Below are 17,195 nucleotides of genomic sequence, written 5' to 3'. Positions count from 1 at the left end.
CGGGCAAAACAGAAATTTGACCAGAAAATGGTCATTTTGTCTTTTTGGGCAGGTGCTACGCTATTTTGATTATGTCTTTACTGGAGTCTTCACGTTCGAGATGCTGATAAAGGTAAAGGGATTTACACTATATGGTTGTCAGGAACCAAACCTTTAAGCGTGCTCTTCAACTTTTTCTGTTGCAGATGGTGGATCTGGGATTGGTTTTACACCAGGGCTCTTATTTTCGGGACTTGTGGAACATCCTTGACTTTATAGTGGTTAGTGGTGCTCTGGTGGCCTTTGCCTTCACGTAAGTCCCCTGCCTTCCTCACCTCTTTGCCCCTTTTACCTCTGTTACATCTTGGACTTAGTCTTTTCTATATTTTGATATTTTTTATAAATATCCTTTATACTCCCTTTCTTCCTCCCCTTGTATTTTCTCCAATTAGGCAATTAAACCATTTTTTAAATAAAAAAAATCCCAGTGTTTCCCTCCTATCCCCCTCTTTTGTGAATGGTGAGGACCACTCTTTGCACCTGTAACCCTTTAGTGCCTAGGAAGTTCTTTTAAAGAGTCCTTGCAAATCCAGGTAAGGTTGTCCTGAGCTGGGTTAAAAAAAAGTCAACTCACCCATCTCCATGGCGAAGCAGGTACTCTGAACTGTCACGATAACATGAGAACTCTTAACTTAATCATGCTTCAGTGATATTCAGTAATCTCTTATTTTTAAGGATACTTACATTGTCTCATTTATAATTGATGATGTGCTTTTTCAAACATTCAGACACATCAGAATTCAAGATGGATCTGTTTTCCAAAGAAAGAAATGTCTTTTTTTCCACTAACATTCAGCTCTTTCTTCTGGGGTCTTTGCTGACAGACCCGCCATTTGTAGCAAGCATTCAGAGCTCTTTTACTTCCTCTTTATTGTTTTGGTGTCGAAAATGCTCCCGAAGTACCGACCATTTAACATCCACAACTGAGAAGTGATGTGCATGATGGAAATTTATTCTGAGGATTTCTGATTGGTCCATACTGTTCTCTGAACCATCAGCAAGAAGAAGGTCTACATGTACCTTTATTTGCTTTGCATCATTACGTCACTTTAAATTGCAACTATGCTCGCGCCGTCCTAGCCTCGCTTACGGTCGGTCAATGGGGCCAAAGATCTTACTGGTATTGCAATCGTCAGCCATCTGTATCAGCTCAAAAAAAGTTCTTCTCACGCCTCCTTAATTTCTTTATAAAGCATCTCCTCTTTGAATTCTTTGACCTTTTGCTTCTTTGTGTTGCATTTTTCTGTCAAAATCAGTATTATGTTCAGTCTCTTATATTAAATAAAGAGTAGCAGTATAGAAGTGGGTTCAGATGATGGAAGATAAATTATTGACTTTATGACAAATTTAGAACCTTTTCAGATTTCGCCCAAATGTATTTTAGAGAAATATTTATAGGGTGACATCAGTAGCAACTAGTGAAAAGACAGAACGCTTTTGTTTTATAGGCAACATGCAGACGTTTGTAGCAATTTAAAGGTTTGGCAATAATTTGTGGACACTAAAAGATCCTTTTTAGGAAATTCTAGTGTCTTTTGTCTTGCAAAAACTGTAAAAAGAGCAGCTTTGTCCATCTGCAGTAATTCCTGTTTTCTTTCTCTGAAAAGCTTTCATTAAACACATTAGAACCGGTCAGATTTTAATAAGATATTGGTTACTGACGCTAATTGCTGATGGGGAGATGTGAAGCAACGAGAGCAGATTTGTACACATCACAATAGTGACATAATTCAGTTGGTGGAAATCAAACGGCCCTCTAGAATTGCCTGGAGATGTTTATCGCTCCTTTAATCCAATTACTGCGGGCTAAGAGTTGCTGGAGTCTTGGAGCGGTCTGGCTCCTGCCCGCCACATTTTTTCAAAGCAGGATGGAGCTCGATGGCCACAGATTTGATGCAGAAAATTATTATTTAGATTATAGTGTAGTCTCTGAAATTAAATGTCTTAAAGTTCGTGTTGGATTTGGTGGTTTGTGGTCTGTGAAGGGATGATTAAACACAGACCGGCCTTTTGTTCTCTCTTTTCTGTCTGTTTCTCATGTGGATGTTTCTCTGTTTACTTCCCTTTTCTGTGTCCATTTCTCTCTCTCTCTGTCTCTCACCCGTATCTGTCTCATTTCTCCGTTTTGGACCACCAACAGCGGCGGCGGGTAAAGTTCTCTCTCCCTTTCTTCTCCTCCCACATTTTCTGCCTCCGCACTCTCAACGCCCGCATCTGTTTCTGTACCATCCATCACGTTTGATCTGTTTTCCTTTTGGCCGTTCAACACGGAACAACTCTGCTTCACACAAATCTCAAGTTCATATCTCAAATCAGTGACATGGGATCTGAGGGGTTCTTGTTACTTGCAGTTAAATCACAGGAAAACATTATTTGTGCAGGATATGTTGATGCAACCTGAACAAATATCATATTTTTACATGTCTTATATCTTAAGTATCACCCCCACCAGTTTCAAGGCAAACAGGTGAAAAGTTTTGAGGGGGTTTGCAGAAAAACTGCAACGATGACGATCTGTAAAGGCTTCTTTTTGTACTATATATTGCATTAGGGAAAACAGGGTGTTGATGCAGCATGAAGGTATCCCACTGTTAGTCAGGCATGTGCAAGTCCGGGCTTCAGGATCTTTGTAAATTAATATATTACAAAGTATAAAAATGAGTGGATTGTGTGTCAATAGCAATGGGACAAGAATGACATCACTTGTTTCCATTGCTTCTACTGTAGTTGGAAAATGTCACCTAACTGCTCACATGTAGAAACAAGACTAAACCCTAATATTATAGCAATGCTGCATGTATTGCTATGTATTTAAACCAAGACGCAGTTACTCGTTCTGAGTTAACTCGGACACAAGAACCATCAATGAATGGCTGCACACTTACATTCTGGATTTTAAGAGAACTCTGTCTGTCTTTTTGAAGCTGAAACCTACTGACTCCACATGTCTGTCACTCTTTGTCATCACGCATGTTTGTACACATGAAGTGGGAGCAGCAAGGGAAAGGACATCAGCACCATCAAGTCTTTGAGGGTACTGCGTGTGCTGCGACCTCTGAAGACTATTAAACGGCTTCCCAAACTGAAGGTAGGCGCCTAAACCACAGACATTTAGACTTTCTTGAACTTTCACATGCTGTGCTCTTGATGGGTGGAGGGGATGCAGAGCTGGGCCATAGGCAGGACGTTGTGATGTTTAGAGTGCTGCATCAGCCGGGGGTCAGCTACTGGCGAGAGCAGCTAAGTAAATGGTAAAATTGTAATGAATGAGACAAAAAAAATTCATCCAGACTTACATTTAGGGAAAACGAATGTAAAACCACACTGAAGTGTTTTTATCAAGTCAGAAAGTATTTTATTTTTAAAGTCAAAAGAACACTTTTGTGAGAAGTCTTTCTCAGTTCTCTTTGCTGCTCCTAGTGGCCAGTCTGAGTTATGACAGCTACACACTGAACCACCTTGCTAATTCCTGTCACACACTCCAGAGTTCAAGGCCAAACTGCAGAAATTGCTTGAATAAAAAGTATTTATTTCATTGAGTAGCTAACGCCACCTCTTTCCCGGTCCTCAGGCTGTTTTTGACTGCGTGGTGAACTCTCTGAAGAATGTGCTCAACATCCTGATTGTCTACTTACTCTTCATGTTCATCTTTGCTGTGGTGGCAGTGCAGCTCTTCAAGGGTCGTTTCTTTTACTGCACTGATGAATCCAAAGAGTTTGAGCGTGACTGCAGGTTAGAAAGCAATTAAAACTCTCCTGGGTTAAGTAAGTGCGTTTACATGCACACAAGGGAACCAAATTCTTGCGGTAATTCGATTACATAAAATGCATGTGGATCCTGGACCACCACTCCCAGATAGCTCAGGCGTGAGCCAGTTTACGAGAGCATGTGGATTGTGAGCTGGCCTTTGAAATCTGCACTGATGTGGAAGCAGAAGCTTTACAAACAGCAGCCGGTAGCGACCAGGTATGGCCAACTACAATTGAAAGGAAATGCTGAGAGTGCCACGATGCTTATGAAAGAACTCTATATTTTAAAGTTCACGGATGGGCTCAAAACCTGAAATAGGGAGTTATTTTAAAAAGATGCGCAGCGACTGGTTGTATCGTCTGCAAGCCCGTTTGAATATATTTTCGCCGCATGCACCACCGTCACCCGTACAAATGCCAAGTATTGACACAACCTCCTCCATCGCTGCCGTTGACTTAGCTGCGGCTGCTACCTCGCTGGCTAACTTGTTTGCAGACTGTTTTGGTTTGATGTAAAAGGTCAACCAGCGTGGCCCCACAACAACAAAGTAAAACGGTGCAAGTTGCCACCTAGTGGGGGGGGGGGGGGGGTGGCTTGACTCCACAAATAAACACTACTGCAAACTGCTTTGCAGGCAGTAAGTCTAGTTGTATAATTTATGTACACCAATCTGCAAGTGTAGTCCGATTTAGATGCACATGTAAACGCACTTAGTGTCTCTTCCTTCCTTTTCATGCTCACATTCACCGTTGCTTTGTTTTTCAGGGGGGAATATTTGGTGTATGATAATGAAGTGAAGGCGCAGAAGCGGGAGTGGAAGAAGTACGATTTCCACTACGACAATGTGGCTTGGGCCCTTCTCACCCTCTTCACAGTGTCAACTGGAGAGGGGTGGCCGCAGTAAGCACGAGTGGTCGAGCACAGTAACATCCCCGGAATGCATTTGTGTGTAACTTGTAACCCGCCGCTCCCGTCCCGTCATCCGCAGGGTGCTGAAACATTCAGTGGATGCGACCTACGAGAATCAGGGTCCGAGCCCAGGGTACCGGATGGAGATGTCCATCTTTTACGTGGTGTACTTCGTGGTCTTCCCCTTCTTCTTCGTCAACATCTTCGTGGCTCTCATCATCATCACCTTTCAAGAGCAAGGAGACAAGATGATGGAGGACTACAGTTTAGAAAAAAATGAGGTGAGAGTCAAGCGTGTGTGTGTGTGTGTGTGTGTGTGTGGGGGGGGGGTGGTAAGCAAAACAAGTTAACAAACACCATGGTTGTCATTTTGCAGAGAGCTTGTATAGACTTTGCCATTAACGCCAGACCCCTGACCCGTCACATGCCTCAAAACAAGCTGAGCTTTCAGTATCGGATGTGGGAGTTTGTGGTGTCGCCGCCATTTGAATACACCATCATGGCGATGATCGCACTCAACACCGTCGTGCTCATGATGAAGGTAAAAGTCCGAATTTTAATAAAAAGCAGTACTAAAACCTTTACCACGATGGGGCCACTGCAGTAACTTATTTGTCTTGTTTGTGTACCATCATATTTGTTCGTCCTTCAGTCGACAAACACAATAGTTTGCACTGTTGGGTATTTCTGTGATAAGAACATTTTGAATACGTCTGAATCCTTGCTGAGTTAAATGTGTGTCTGTTTATACGTTTTCATGTTCGGGCTTTCTGTCGCTGGTCATGAGTTTGTTGTTATGAATGTATTCTGCCCGTGTGTGTCTCTTTGTTTCCAGTATGACGAAGCTTCCAAAAGCTATGAAGCTGTGTTGGCCAACCTGAACATCGTGTTTACTTCCCTCTTCTCCATGGAATGTGTGCTAAAGATCATCGCCTTTGGAGTGCTGGTAAGTGCGCCTGTATGCACGTCTGCCTACATCTGCGGTGAACGGTCAAGATGTCGGGCGCTAGCTTAAGCCTGAAATGGAGCGTATGGGATCAGAGCAAAAAATGCCGCAGCCACGTCGGTATACAGCCAAACACAGCTGCACAAAGCCTTGCTGATCGAGCCACTTTCAGTTCTTACATTAGATGTGGTGGTGTTGATGTTAGTTTCCCAGATATGGGCTAAACACACAGCAAACCTAATACATAAGCTTCACTTTGGCCTGTGTAAATAAGATACAGTGACTACAGGCCGGTGACATGGATAATAAGTAACCACGCTATATTCCAAATATGGTCAAAATCAACTCCAAAGCTGGAGAAACAGTCTTTAGTTTGGGTTTTTGTTGGAAGAAATAAAAAGACGTGTTCAATCATGAGGGCTGCGGAAGAATGCTGGGAAGGAAAAAAAGAAGAATTTTGGGTGGATTAACACTCTGTCATGATTGACAGAGAGGTTGAAGGAAGCGAGGCAAAGATTACAGTGGGAGGGGGGAGATTACGCGGGGAAGGATTTGAATCGCGCACATGTTGACCATGAATTAGTACACACACGCGTAACACGGGACTCCAGAGAGTGTGCATGCCCATTTGTTAAGGTACTTTACTTTAATAGCCGCCTCGCTTGTTGTCTTCCTGTCTCAGCTAATGTGCCGTTTGGCTGCAGGCTACATGTAGGAGAGTGAAGGTAGCATCATCAATGCCACCATCTTTCTTTCTCTTGATGAAGATATTGCATATAATAATGATGAAACTCTGAATTTATATAGGGACACCAACTGCGCTGATATTTGGAGTAAAAGTGCTGGCTGATCCTGCCATATTCCAGTTTGACCTGTCTGTAATGCATTTTCTTTCATTTTCTTCGTCCTTTTCCTTTTGGAAATGCCAGAATTATTTCAAAGACGGCTGGAATATTTTTGACTGTGTGACAGTTCTGGGCAGTATTACTGACATCCTGGTGACTGAGCTTGGGGTAAGTAAGAAACACAGAGACAGAAGACAAAAGTGTAAACATGTAAACATGATATATAATCAATGGCTGAGGGGACATTAGCTGTTGTCTGCGGACGTGCCATTGTCTTAAAGACAGACCGAAGGCACGACAATGATGTTGGGAGAATAGCCCTGCTGCTTTTGAGTCTTTCACTGCTCGGTCATGCACAAACGGCTCTTGAAAGTCTTATATAAATGTCCCAGTTGGTGAGACAAGGAGGCACCAGATTCAAGATGGCCAAGACTAAGCCAGCGACAGCGAAGCAGAAGGACGGTGCTAGGCTGCTGTCAACTAATGCGCAACTTCTGCAAATCGCTGCTAGTAGCCAACCAAATCATTATCTTTCTCTGCATGGTGCCAAAAAAGCATTTGTTAGCTAAACTTTGCATTACAGACGATTTAGACACAGCAGAAGAGTAAAGTCCCGTCTCAGCTTAAGCTGATGAAACCACAGTCCTCTGATCGTGTGGTTCATCCAGTCTCTCCATATTTAGGTTGCTGTTCTGTGTTATTTAAGTCAATGTTCTTTTGGTTAGCCTTGCTGTATGGATATGAAACATCTCAGTTTGTGCTGACTTCTCTGTATTGATTCTTTATTTCCTTCTTGTTTTTTATCTTTTTTACATGCTTTCTTTAAATCGTCCACAAAACCAATGACGCTCTACTGTAATCTACCTGGTCCAACCCCCTTCTCCCCCATCACCTACTTCCTGCAATTCCATCCAATCAAAATGCACTATGAATCCTCTGTGTCCACCCATGACAACTGGCTTGGTCAACCTCTCTGGTTGTTCTTCAAATCAACCCAAATGCCAATATTTGGGGCTTAAAACCATATGTCTGCAACATCTACATGTAGATGGTTTGTAAAACTTTAGAGATCTTACTCTTTTGCATATGTGTGCATGTATCGCTTGACACCGTGTCTCACAACCTGCAACTGAGCTCATAATCCAGCAATTAATTTGTATGTTGTCCACTTATTATTCCAGTCATTGATCATTACAAATATCCTATCCAGCAATGTGTGTAAATACTGTTCATCCTTTACCTGGAGTGATGGACCTGTTTTTAGAGGATAGGTTTGTTTAAACTGGAGTAGATGGAACTATCCATTGATACCAGTTGTGTACACATACACACAGATGACAGTGACTGGGAGATTGTTCCAGGGACCGTAAATTGAATCCAAAGTGTTGCCCCTAGCACAATGCATGCTGTCCATTGCATGCCTTTGGAAGGCACTCTTTATTTTCCTAGCGTGTGCGCGCACACACACACACACACACACACACACACACACACACAGACACACACACGCACACACGCACTCACACACACACACACACACACACACAGTTACACACAGAAAACAGAGTCATATGTGCTTTTATTTTTGATGGAACCTGCATGTGACTTCTGCCAGTTCCCTCTGAGTGCTACGAAGGATCACTTCAGTTTTTTATATTCAATTTGCTCGTTTGTGGTTGAACAAATAAGGAATTTTATTTTTATCAGATGTGAGCCAATTTCGGCTGTAACATAGATGTGATTTTAGGTTAGTTTTTCAAGCAGATAAACACATGCATTTTTATATATATATATATACACAGTATACATTAAAGCCACTGGCTGCAACTTGAGAGTTGTTGATTGTAGCGCCCCCTCTGGACAAAGGTGGTATCCTACAAGGTAGGAGGATTTACTTATATTCTTGAATCCAGCTAACCCATTCAGGAATGGTTTAGCTGATGTTCTGGAGGTGAGATCATGAATGAAAATAGTGTTTAGCTAGTACTACTAATTTCAGTCACTCGCAAAATTTTTCCAGGCAGAAAGGTCTCTTCATGGACCTCGACTGCATCTGAAACGATGACCTCTCACCCCCTTATAGAGCCTCATGTGCTGCAATTTATGCAGATCTTTAGGGAGCATCAGTTTGGATTGAGGGCAGTTTCATAACCTGTTAAAGGTGGCAGCCAGTAACTTTACATCACTTTAGCGATGTGATTATTATTATTATTCACCCACTCTCTGGGTGTGATATTCACTCAAAATATCACCTGGATTTTGCAGCCATTAGATGATGACACTGACTATTGTTGCCCCCTGTGTGATTGCGCATCTGCATGCTGTGTGCTTGCTTCATATGAAACGATTGCATTTTCTGCCTTGAGAGAATTAGTGCATTTGGTTGTCTTCCCAAGGAGACGCCTTGACATCCCTGCACTTTAACTACTCACCGTTCCTGCCACCAATATTACCATGTTACCCAATTGGATGAAACTCCCTGTGGATGATGTCCTTTCCCCTGTGAAGTTTGGTTTTCTCGAACTTGACTTGAAAAGCTTGTCGGAGCCTTGCTGATTTGAGATTTGCCTTGACATGTCTGGCTCCATATTCTTTTATTTGTCATTTCCTTTTTCTTATTTGTCTTTTTTTTGGTTTTTCATATTTTCTTTGACTAAAGACAAACACGTTCATCTAAAACTAACTACCATTTCCCTTTGTATCTACCTCTCTGCCCATTTGCCTTTCCCAATCTTCAATTTTTGAATCCTAATCCCACCCCTCCCCCTCTCCCCTCCCCCCTGTGGCTACGTTACGGCTTCACCGTAGGACAATTTCATCAACCTGAGTTTCCTGAGGCTGTTCAGGGCAGCTCGTCTCATCAAGCTGCTGAGGCAGGGAGAAACCATCCGCATCTTGCTCTGGACCTTCGTTCAATCCTTCAAGGTTTACCCTCGTTTATGCAGACTAATGCTCACAATAACCATTTGCATGAACAGATAAACTCAGCACACACGCTCCTGCAAAGCTGTTAAACTCATTTTGAGGCATATTAGCTTGGACTTGCTTCTTCTTATGTGTATTAATATGGTCAATGTTTGTCTCCTCAGGCACTGCCTTATGTGTGCCTCCTCATCGCCATGCTGTTCTTCATTTATGCCATCATCGGCATGCAGGTGGGGCATAGCTTAAAATTGAAAATGTGTATTGTGCTTTTGGGATGCACTAAGATATATTGATAAAAATGTTGATGTGGGGAGGTTGGAGAAGTAGAACAAGGATAGCGATAAATCGTTCGATCTGATGAGCGGATGAGAGGATTATTGTGGCGGTGGGTGTTTAAGCGAATGTACAACTTTTAAGTGTAATTTCTGTTGTTTTTTTGTGGCTGTTCTTTCATTTTACTAGTTGTTTGGGAACATTGCAATTGAAGAGGACGACGAAAATGCCATCAACCAGCATAACAACTTCAGGACGTTCATTCAGGCTCTCATGCTTCTCTTCAGGTGCGTTCACCTCTTACTGACTGCAGAATTAGTCACCCAGATTCCTTTAAAATCAAGAACCTGCGCGTGGTTTTTTTAGGAGTGCAACAGGAGAAGCATGGCATGAGATTATGCTGGCCTGTTTGGGGAATAAAGAGTGCGACCCCCTGTCAGGGAACGCAGATCCGGAATGTGGCAGCCAGTTTGCCTACCTCTACTTCGTCTCCTTTATTTTCTTCTGTTCATTCTTGGTAAGAGCTGTAAAAAAAAAAATAGAAAAATCACCTATTATTAATCTGAATTCATATAGAATGAGCCACAAACAGCAGCCGAGCAGATATATCTAATAAGTTATTGCTTGTGCAGATGCTGAATCTGTTTGTAGCCGTCATCATGGACAACTTTGAGTATCTGACGAGAGACTCGTCCATACTGGGGCCTCATCATCTGGAAGAGTATGTTAGGATATGGGCCGAGTATGACCCAGCAGCTTGGTGAGTGCTATCGTACATGTTCTGAGTCAATCGGGAATAGTTTCAGTGGATTTTGTTATATTTGACCAACAGTGGCAGATAGATTTTCATGTTTAAACAAATGCTATGTGTTATCTCTCCATATGTATCATGATTGTTTTAACATGTTTGATCACACAGAGCTTCACAGGAACTTCTCAGTCATCTACTGTGTAAGGCTGGCAACACACCTAACCATTTTAAGCCCAATTTGTCCTCTACAAGATTTGGAGGGTTGTGACCGAATCTGAGTCCTTCTGCATCTGATTATTTGTCCAATTCTGTGACGTCATTCGGGCTGCCTACCCGTCTCCACAGCCAATGACAGCGAGTGAACAGGGATGCTTCAGCAACCAGATTGGTGGATAATTAAAAAAAAAAAAAAACAGGCTTATACCAGGTGTAGGTAGTCCGGCTTTGGTTAAGAAAGAAGAAAATCATTCCATGTGTGTTGCCAGCCAAAATGTTCTGTCCCAATAAACCTCAAGGAGGCTACAATGGATCAACTCTCCCCTTCTCTCCTTCCTCCATCTTTTTAACTCGTCCCAAAGCATCCCCAACCCTTCAGAAACTGTTCTGGAATACAGCTAATAAACATTTGAGCCAACTTTTAAACCCCAAGCAAAGTTGGCAATCTCCGTAGTTTCAATGTCTGCTAAAGACATGCTACGTGTCATGGTATTTGTATTCCAGTAGCTGTGTGTGGCCCTCTAGCTGTCCTACAAAATGCAAGTAGACTTCAAACAAGGGAAGTAGGAAAGAAATGGGAATTATATTCAAGAGTACACGATCAAAATGAGCAGCGTTAAAAATAATGGTAGTCGAAGATTACACTTTATTAAAACACTTTATCAAAAAAAAAAATTACTCTAATAGTAAGCAGTCATTTATGTCTTTACTGGGACAAAAGTCCTCTTACGCTAACATGCTATTTACATTCTGGTATTACTGATCGTCACATAAGCTGTTAAGTGGAAAATGGGAAATAAAGACCCTGAACATGTTATTAAGAGGGAGGATGTGCACACATAGGCAGCTATTAAACATTTAGCGCAGCACATGTCTTTTTCCTCTTAAATACACACTTTCCCATAGTGGTTAGACTAGAAGGAGAAAAGAGACGGTTGTCAAACTGAGACAGGAAGCGAGAGAGAGGAAATGTAAAAATGCATTCTTTGCATGCATGAGTGCACTGGTGTGTCTATGCATTTTGCCTTTATTTTAAGCAAAATTAAGTGTTTTCAGATATTGTGCATTTGTCAATACTGTGCTCTTCCTCTCACTGTTCTCTCTTCTTTTTTGGACGTGTGTACTATTCCTGTTTGTTTTGTTTTTTGGGTTTTTTTGTAACTCCCCTATATTCTTGTTGCAGCGGTCGCATTCATTATAAGGACATGTACAGTTTATTACGAGTTATCGACCCACCTCTCGGCTTAGGCAAGAAATGTCCCCATAGGGTGGCCTGCAAGGTTTGACTTATATCTCAACAGAATCTCAGACTCACACCTGCTACACAAGCATCCAGGAATGGAGTGAATGCTGCTTTCACACACATATTTTCTTTTTTTTTTCATTTCAATTTGAACTTTTTTTCCTCCATTATTGACTTGCATTCTGAACTGCTTTAGAGAATGTGCGGGACAATGCAGACACCCAGAGTTGCATGTGAAATGCACTACATGAAATGGGGAAAAATGAAATCACATTCAGATTTTTTTCATCTTTTGAGCCACGCTTTCACATATCTTTAAATACTATTGTTTTCTTTTTGCTTGCTGTGGAGCCATGGCTATAATGTGGCAAGCTAGGATTGCCCACTGTAGTGTGCATTGTTCTTGTTTTTTGGGGGTTGGGGGAAAGACAGAAACTGCATTGACACCCCTTCCTCTTCTGCCCCATTCTCCTCATAAGGAGCATCGCAGTATTCGTTGTCTGCTACTCTCCTCTTGCAAACACACCATTACACACCTTTGTATTTGCCCCTCCGAACCTGGTGTGTCTGTCATTTATCCTTTGTCTTGTCCACATAGCCAACTTTAGGAGTTGTGGTCCTGCGGTTAAATCCTAGGCTGTTGCCATTTTCTTTACTTCTCCCATTTGAATAAGCTTCTTATGGCAATAATGAGGGAATAAGCAAGAAAATCCTGTCTTATTTGAACCTTTTACTTCCACAGAAACAGCCTGCAGTTTCCCTAAATTCTGATATAATTGTAACTACCCTTCTCATCTGGAGAGCTATTCACACAAGCCAACTAGATTGCTTTCCTACATTTTGCGATGCTTCTCTGTGTCTTTTCCTAACGTACATGTGTCGCTAGGTAACAGCCATAATCCATAATCAGCTCCCAGCTGCACCATCACGTGGCAAGTCACGCATGTGTCGATCAGGTTAAATTAATTAATGTGTTAATCACAAGACATGAATCATCCCACGTAAATGCATTAATTTTGACAGCCCTAAACTACAGATAAAGACACAAGTCCAAATCATGGTTTAGGCTGTTTGTGGGCTAAAGGATTGCAGAGTCTAAATGAGGTCACCAGTAGGATGCTAGCACCCATAAACTGGAGTTATACTTCTGCAGGAAGTAACTGTAACACCATTTGTATATACTGATGCATATCTGGGGCTAGTTGTTGACTGCTGACTGCTCTGACCTCGCCCTGACACAGATTTGCAAAACAGAGGGGGAAAAAAACCACAAACACATGTCTAATTAATCCTTTTGTCTCTTTTCAACTCTACCTCCAGTCCAACTTTCCTCAATTTCTTTTTTTTTTTGTTTTCCTTCCGCCTCCTCCCTCTCCTCTCCCTTGCCCCCGTTTTTGTTAACGGGGTGGTGGCGGCGCTGGCTCATGATGCAGTGGCAGGATCAGTTGCAGGGAAATGTATGACATGCTGAGGCACATGTGTCCTCCTCTAGGCCTTGGGAGGAGGTGTCCGGCACGGGTGGCCTACAAGGTCAGGGGAGCGTGGTGTAAACCTTAGTGTCGCCGTTTCTTTTGTTCTGTTCTGTTTCCTTTTTCCGTGTACAGTTGGGGTGGGCTGGTTGGTGTTGTGGCACTGTGTGATGATGTGGGTTTGGTGGGTGGAGGTAGCTAGAGAGTCAGAGTGCAGAGGCTAGGGTGTGGTCCCACGGGAGGGGATGACAAGAGGGACCTTCTCAGCTCGTTTGCATCACGTACAAGGGAAGTCACGTATAGAAGCCATGCAAATAGTTACATGTACGCAAATGATCTTAGAGCTGAGACAAACACTGCTGAATACACACGCTGTTACATGGAAACAAGTGTGTGTGTGCAGCAGGGCTTGGAAGGTCCATTAGGCCTTAGATCCTCTGTATCATTCTCTCCTGTGGATAGGGGGCACATGCAGTCTCCACACACACACACACACAGACACACACACACAAACAACCAAACACAATCATAAGAACCTGGTTAGTTGTGTCCAACGGTAGAGAGAGCAGAAAAAGCTTGTGTCAGTGATGTGTTTTCTTCACAGAACCTTTGCCATAAACAGCTCTTTTTTTTCCTCCTCTCAGCCTTCATATAGCAGCTCCAAATCCCCAAGCAGGCTTTTTATTTTGTTATTCCGCAACTCCAATCTTCTCTTCGTCCTTTGGTTCTGTCGTCAATGCAGTTCTATTCTGTTTCAAGCCCCCCTCCCCTCATCTACTGCATATTGCTCCCCACCTCACGCACACTCTACACCCGTTTGCATGGCTGACCAAACCGAGATCTCCGTCTGCCGAGCGCCGCAGACACAGTCACGAGAATGATAACGACACGCTTTCCTCTGTGTTATCCCGCGTTCCTGTACATTACGAGACGCCACTGGCAGATCACCATGTGCCTCGTGGGCAGCCAGCCAAACAGCCTGCGGACACAGGAGATCACTCCCTCACTCATTGTTGCTTTGTCGAACTCATGTCCCCTTTCAGAAAACTCTGGGTCAGATTTTTGGTTTATTCTCCCATATGCAAAAAATAAATAAATGTCAATAGTAGGGTCAGTTGAAACGCTTTAGCCAAAAAAAAGCAATGTAGAAAATATGTTTAAGTAAAAGACAGATTTGAGAACTCTGGCAAATCAGCACATTTTACATTTGGGCTGAGTTATTTGACCCAGGTTTTTTTCCCACATTTATTTTGTGAACATTCATATTGTTCGTTCCCACATTGGACCCCTCTCTATCTTCTCATCACGTAATCTTATCATACCATTTTTCCCAAGAGTTCTCCTACATTAAACCTAACAGAGCATCCCAACCTTAACGATTAGCTCTGCAAAATTTGCAGAAGTCGACCATCGTTGCTTTTGTGTCCCTGAGCAATTTGCCAATGAGTAAAATCCAAAGCTTGCCGTTCCAGCCTGTCCACAGAGCAATGACCCGTATGGCTCTGCAGCCTTTAACCCTCACATATTTATGTAGGACAACCTTCTTACACTGCCAACAACTTTGTCTTTTTTCAAACTTTGCTTTGCCTCATGTTGTACATTTTTGTACATTTTTACTTCTTTTAAGCTGCATTTCCAACAGGATTTAGTCCAGTTTATTGTGGTACTTTGGTTTTCCCCACACCTGTGTGGGTTTCCTGGTAAAAACCTCCAATCACGTTGATTGTAGACTCCAAATCACCTACAGGTTTGTGTGAGTGAATACCGTGTATGTGTGTGTGTGTGTGTGTGTGTGTGTGTGTGTGTGTGTGTGCGCTGTGATGGACTGGTGACCTGTCTAGGGATTATTCCTGCCTCTCACCCAATGACTACTGGGGTAGATTCCAGAACCACCAGTGACCCTGGATGGATGGATGGATGGATGGATGGATGGATGGATGGATGGATGGATGGATGGATGGATGGATGGATGGATGGATGGATGGATGGATGGAATGATGGATGGATGGATGGATGGATGGATGGATGATGGATGGATGGTGTTGCGAGCTGAAGCAGTTATCTGTCCTATGCGTGTCCATTAGTGGAACCACAAAGCAGACCAAACTAACCTGCCCTGTTCAGAGGAAATGCAGCTTCACACTGTCCACTTGAAGTACTAAACAAGACTTATTCTAAGCCCCTTTCGCAACTTCCTTCTGGAATCACGTCAACTCACCTTTTTAACATACTACACACTCATGTTCACCCGCTCACTCAAACAGCAAGTCAGTCGTTACGCAACAACTCGCACATTGCAGCCATTTTGTGTTTCTTCTTCTGCCTCTTTGCATATTACGCTGCTCTCTCTCACCTATTAACCCTTTTAGTTTGTGCCCATGTATCACACATTAGGCATCAGATTAGCGATAGAGCCAGTTGCTCTATCAACCTAACCTCATCGTCTACAGATTCCCTTATTCTGTCCAGTGACAGCCACATTTTAAACAGCTCACAAACTCATTGTAATGTCGCCAGAAGAGGACGCTTTCCGTGTAAGGCTGCGCAGCTGCTTGTCCTGTGAGGCATATTGTTTGTTGCATGGTGCATGGGGCTGCTTGTGCAAGAAGGATTGAGGGGGTGGGGTTAAACATTTCGATTAAATGAGACACAATTAATCAGGATGTTGGTGGGGGAGCATGGAAAGTCGCATGCGTGGGCGATCGCCGTCTTCTGTCATCAAACACACACAAATGTTGCTCTGCCATCTGAGAGTAAGTGTGTGTGTTTATTGTTTTGATTAAAAAAAAAACCAACAAGACCTCTCACAGATTCCAACCAATAAACATCAGGAAAGAAAAATCACCCCCTTCCCTGTATTAACAACAGGCTCCTTTTGGGTTTATTGGTTGATCGAGGCGTCTGTGCTGGTTTCACTGTGAACCTCCAAACCTCTAGGGGGAGCTCTGCATACTACTAGCTAGTTTTGCCCTGTTTCGTACCCAGACTTTGAAGGGCAAAATGAAAAATGAATTCTAAATTACAGCAAATGTAATTTCCAGTGTGTAAGATTTTCAAGATTGGACATAATTATAAATGCTGCATCTGAAAGATATCAGCAGCTTTTAATTGTGTTTTATGACCTCAGAATGGAGATTAGATTTCATTGTGTTTTTTTATTTACATTGAAACTGTTTGTTTTTCCATATAACCACTAAGGTAAGTCACCCTGTGCGGGTTCTAGAATGTTTCTCCAGCAGCCCCAGGCAGACTCAACCACAAATTTTCATAATCATTAATATCACCTGTCAGCTATAATTGATCATTTCTGCATTGTAAAAAATTAATTAGTGTGTCTACAACAACAAACCTCTAGACTGGAAACTCGTGCGGATGCTTTTGTTCCCTGACAGCCACTTCAGCTCTTAATAGAGGCGGAGTTTGGAGACAGGTAGTTTTTCCTTAACATCTGCCAAATCTCACACACTGGACCTTTAAGGGTGAGTTAGGAATACATGCACAGCTCCTTCAGTGTCCTCGATCCAAGCTCCCATTCCCTCCCAGCTCCCCCTCCCTCCTCCTCACCACCCATCCGTGTCATCTGGAGGTTCCACAGCGCTCCATTCACTTCCCGCATTTCTCACCGCTCACCTCGATTGATCCTCTGGCAGAGACTGCTCCGCATGGATCTTCCCGTGGCTGACGACAACACGGTCCACTTCAACTCCACCCTCATGGCCTTGATCCGGACGGCGCTTGACATCAAGATCGCCAAGATTTCAGAAGGTTTGGGGTCTTTTCTACTCTCATCGATCACTGAACTTGCAGTCTTCTTCTCGCCGTAGAGCCT

The 17,195-nt window shown here is 42.9% G+C and overlaps 1 protein-coding gene across 9 annotated transcripts in view; it reads left to right on the top strand.

The window, feature by feature from the left end:
* Nucleotides 1-17,195, top strand: part of cacna1aa (calcium channel, voltage-dependent, P/Q type, alpha 1A subunit, a) — a 55,286-nt gene that overhangs the window by 27,850 nt on the left and 10,241 nt on the right. For 7 of the 9 annotated variants that reach the window (XM_057014124.1, XM_057014120.1, XM_057014119.1 and 4 more), the window contains 16 exons: nt 53-112; nt 186-292; nt 3,028-3,127; nt 3,611-3,771; nt 4,555-4,689; nt 4,778-4,979; nt 5,075-5,239; nt 5,534-5,644; nt 6,574-6,657; nt 9,298-9,414; nt 9,579-9,644; nt 9,877-9,974; nt 10,054-10,204; nt 10,320-10,447; nt 11,838-11,934; nt 17,017-17,131. In XM_057014124.1, the coding sequence (XP_056870104.1) occupies nt 53-112; nt 186-292; nt 3,028-3,127; nt 3,611-3,771; nt 4,555-4,689; nt 4,778-4,979; nt 5,075-5,239; nt 5,534-5,644; nt 6,574-6,657; nt 9,298-9,414; nt 9,579-9,644; nt 9,877-9,974; nt 10,054-10,204; nt 10,320-10,447; nt 11,838-11,934; nt 17,017-17,131 (1,897 nt within the window). Of the gene's footprint in view, nt 1-52; nt 113-185; nt 293-3,027; nt 3,128-3,610; nt 3,772-4,554; nt 4,690-4,777; nt 4,980-5,074; nt 5,240-5,533; nt 5,645-6,573; nt 6,658-9,297; nt 9,415-9,578; nt 9,645-9,876; nt 9,975-10,053; nt 10,205-10,319; nt 10,448-11,837; nt 11,935-13,330; nt 13,428-17,016; nt 17,132-17,195 lie in introns of all 9 variants that reach the window. The other 2 variants (XM_057014121.1, XM_057014126.1) reach the window with 1 other exon arrangement.

This window comes from Takifugu flavidus, chromosome 18 (assembly GCF_003711565.1).
Source record: "Takifugu flavidus isolate HTHZ2018 chromosome 18, ASM371156v2, whole genome shotgun sequence".
In the NCBI taxonomy this organism is placed as follows: domain Eukaryota; kingdom Metazoa; phylum Chordata; class Actinopteri; order Tetraodontiformes; family Tetraodontidae; genus Takifugu; species Takifugu flavidus.
This window is presented reverse-complemented; position numbering and strand designations above follow the sequence as displayed.